We start from the raw sequence: 3703 nt of genomic DNA on the forward strand, positions 1-3703 counted from the left end.
GCATCTCCCATCAAGCTTCTTTTTTCTTTTTCGAACTCCACGCATTGCTGTAACTTGCATTGTTCGTAACAGAGTTAAATCTATGCAAAAATATATCCAGGGGGTTAGAGAATTTTTCTTTATCAATGTTCGTATTTAAAAAACAAATGAAAATGAAATGGTTTCAATGTCTGATTTAGAAAAAAAAAAAAATTGGAGAAAAAAAGCATGTTAGGATTTCAAATTTTGTAGAGGTATATATTGGGTCACACGTAGATAAATTTAAAGAAGTTTTGTTGTCACATAAGTTTGAATACTAACAAACCAAGTGCTTAATCAAGGTTAGAGTACTTCTGAAGACATTTTCTATTATTTATTACAAAGTGAATTTCTTTCCATTATAGGTATCTTATGAGTTTCTTTCCTTTATAAGTATATTTATGGGCGTTTGCATCCTTCCGATACAAATAGTCATTTATTCTAACGTAATTACTATCGTCCAACAATCATAAATTCAAATTGAAAGAACAAACGGGTGGTCTTTCCGCCATTTCCATCTTTTCAGCTTCTCATAAATCAACAATGGATTCTTCATCCATTTGCCCTTTCTGCCATTCATCAGTTCCATCTTCCCAACTGCAATGGTATCAATTTTATAATATCATACATAAATGAACAAACATTATTAATCGTAACATTCCATTGATTGATTTATTTATTTTGAATATTACATTCATTGGTACATTGCAAGTGCAGGCACGCCAACAATCACTTCGAACACGACGATCTCCAACGCGCTACTGATTTCGAGTTAGCTCAGCAACTCGCTCTTTCACCCAATTCGCCTCCGGTACCCTTTTTTCCCTCTCGTTTCTTTTTTAAATTTTAAGTTGTCTTAGATATAGAAGATAAAACATTAAAACTTGAATCCTTTTTTTCGTTTTGGGATAGTTTCACTTGGTAGGGTTTCGCAACATTGGGTTTGTTTTCTGTTGGCATGTTTTAAATTGATAATTTTATAATTTTCACCTTGAATTTGTAAATTTGAAAATATTGTCAGTGAAGGGATCAACTTGCAACAGTGTAATAAGTTGATATCACTCTACTCAATTTTGAATAATCTTTTATTGGAGGAATTTCGACATATTCCCACCATTGAATTTTGAAAGTTCATATACCATGCTGGGAGGAATTTTCATATTGTTTGATCACATGCTTTTTGATATCCATTATTATTCTGAAAGTTGGCACAAATAATTATAAGTAGGTGGAAACTCAGGTGCAGTTAACTTTATGTGAAGTTGATAGGTTTAACTTTATGTGAGAGTCGTTAAATGATTTGATAGGTTTAACTAAATTATCATCTGACGACTCTCAGCTATTAACTTCACATGAAGTTAGCTGCATCTAAGTTTTTGATAAATAGATATCATATAATCAACAGTTGGAGTGATAGGAATTATATCATATAGAAAGTTATTGAATGGTGTATATATAATGCCCATTGAGTTTTACACGTGTGTTTGTTTGAACCCTGTAATGGGTTGAACCAACTTACAAACAACTGTTACAGCATTCAATAAAGATTTAATGAAAACATATGCTTGAAATTGGAACTAGGAGAACAAAGAGGAACAAAATCCGCAATGATTGTCTTTTCTTTCCCTTGCATGTATCTCCTTTTTGTTGGATGGGCATGGTTTCACATTTTTAGCCTAAATTTGAGCTGTGTGTTTTTCTTTTGTTATTTTTTTTTCTTTTTCTAATTTTGCAATCTATATTTTGTGTTATCTATGTCATGTTTTGCAGAGAAAACAAGCAGCTAGTGGCTTGCATTCTGATAAAACTCATGGAGGCTCTAATAATTGGTATAATGGCATTGTGGCTGGTAGACATAATGGAGCGTGGAAAGTGGATGAAAAGATCTCTTGTTTGGTTGATTTACAGAGAAAGAGTGAGTTTTACAAGATTGAAGCAGGTTTAATAGCCTTGTTGAAAAACTGTTTGGAGTCTGAAGCAGAGAACTCAAGAACCATTTTGTCAGGTTATGTTGATCACTTCCAGAGCCTTGAGTTTGAGGATGTAGGATGGGGCTGTGGTTGGCGAAACCTTCAAATGCTCAGCTCACACTTGCTGGTACAGAGGCCACAAGCAAGAGAAGTCTTGTTTGGTGGTTCGGGATTTGTTCCTGATATATCTTCACTCCAGAGATGGCTTGAGATTGCTTGGGGAAGGGATTTTGATCCACCTGGTGCTGATCAATTCAATCATGCTGTTTATGGCTCGAGAAAATGGATAGGAACCACGGAGTGTGCTGCCCTGTTGCGTTCATTTGGTCTCCGAGCTAGAGTAGTCGATTTCGGTCCTAAAGAATATGAATCACTTTATCTATCTGTCCCAGGTTCAAGTGTTGGGGCACTGCAGCCACTGAGAACTAATAATTGGAGGAAGAGGAAAGCAATAATTTCTGGACCAATGGATAGGTATCTGTCTCGTACTGTTTCTCAATCAAGTTGTAGCCAGAAAGAGAACTCATGTTCTTCTCCCAATGACACTGATAGTAATGCCAACATAAGTAAGGGTCATCAAGCTCTCATGGACTTTGTTTGGAATTACTTTTCTAACAATAGCTCGATCCAATTTGGTCACAGGCGTGTTATTGTATGCGAGAAAACGTAAGTCAGTTGCATTTTAGATACTCATGTTCTGATCAAACAGATGATTATATTCCTATGAGTTTTAAAGTTTTGAAAGCTCTATTGGACAGGCCCTTGTACTTTCAACATGATGGACATTCAAGAACAATAGTTGGAATTCAAGTCAAGCATCAACGGACAGGAACACTGCAATATAACCTCCTCATTCTTGATCCTGCTCATGTAATCCATCTTGTTTCCAGATTCTCAGTCCCTGATATGTATATTTTGCTTATCTTCTCATATGATTTAGGCCCTGATCAAATTACAATGCTTAACTGTTATTTTTATGATAAAACAAAGCTTAACCAAATTTTATTTAGAATCCCCATTGTCATCCTTACTTCTACTATATTTTTATTGGCTAATGGTTTTCCTTTGGATTTGTGTGGGCTCCGTGAATCATTTCTTTTTCACTCAATTTTTTAAAGGAAAAAGTGAAAACACGAAATGAAAACAAATCAAGATTTTGTTGTTTTCACTTTTTTTCTTCACAATCTTATAAACAAAAAATGTTGAAAATGAAAATAGAACATAAATAGGGATATTATATGTTTTCTCCCTACATCTCTACATGATGTGTGTTTGTTATTAGTAGAAGTGTTCTGGAACATGCATGTTGTATGATAAGGTTGACACCGTTATAAGTCTAGTCAATCCTCATCGTTGCAGAAAACGGCTTCTCTAGAAAAATCACTTAGGGAGAAAGTTGGATGGCAGAGACTCGTAAAAAGAGGAATCCACACATTGAGGAAGCCACAATACCAGGTTTTGCTTCCCCCACTTTTTTCTCTTGAAAAAAAAGTGATTTTGTTGCAACATTAAATGATGAGACTTGATCACTATGTTAGTTATTCTTGTTCCAGCTGTGTTATGTCGACCCTGGAATTGCAAGTGAGGAGGAGATGGAAAAACTCAAGACAATTGATAGTGTGTTCATTGAAATTTAGATACATGAAGTTATTGGTACATTAAGGTATCATCTTGTATTTCATCATCTTCTGTAATTATTTGTTTTGACTATGCAA

General features: G+C 34.8%; 1 protein-coding gene across 2 annotated transcripts in view; it reads left to right on the forward strand.

The window, feature by feature from the left end:
• LOC107608049 (zinc finger with UFM1-specific peptidase domain protein) overlaps window positions 368-3703 on the forward strand; it is an 8221-nt gene continuing 4885 nt past the window's right edge. Inside the window, exons 1-6 of one of the 2 annotated variants that reach the window (XM_021107580.1) lie at window positions 368-623; window positions 736-829; window positions 1789-2654; window positions 2747-2858; window positions 3348-3443; window positions 3527-3651. In XM_021107580.1, coding sequence (XP_020963239.1) covers window positions 562-623; window positions 736-829; window positions 1789-2654; window positions 2747-2858; window positions 3348-3443; window positions 3527-3625 — 1329 coding nt within the window. In that variant the 5' untranslated portion in view covers window positions 368-561 and the 3' untranslated portion in view covers window positions 3626-3651. Of the gene's footprint in view, window positions 624-735; window positions 830-1788; window positions 2655-2746; window positions 2859-3347; window positions 3444-3526; window positions 3698-3703 lie in introns of those variants that run through there. The other variant, XM_016309940.2, reaches the window with a different exon arrangement.

The sequence above is a fragment of the Arachis ipaensis genome, chromosome B07, assembly GCF_000816755.2.
Source record: "Arachis ipaensis cultivar K30076 chromosome B07, Araip1.1, whole genome shotgun sequence".
Classification (NCBI taxonomy): Eukaryota; Viridiplantae; Streptophyta; class Magnoliopsida; order Fabales; family Fabaceae; genus Arachis; species Arachis ipaensis.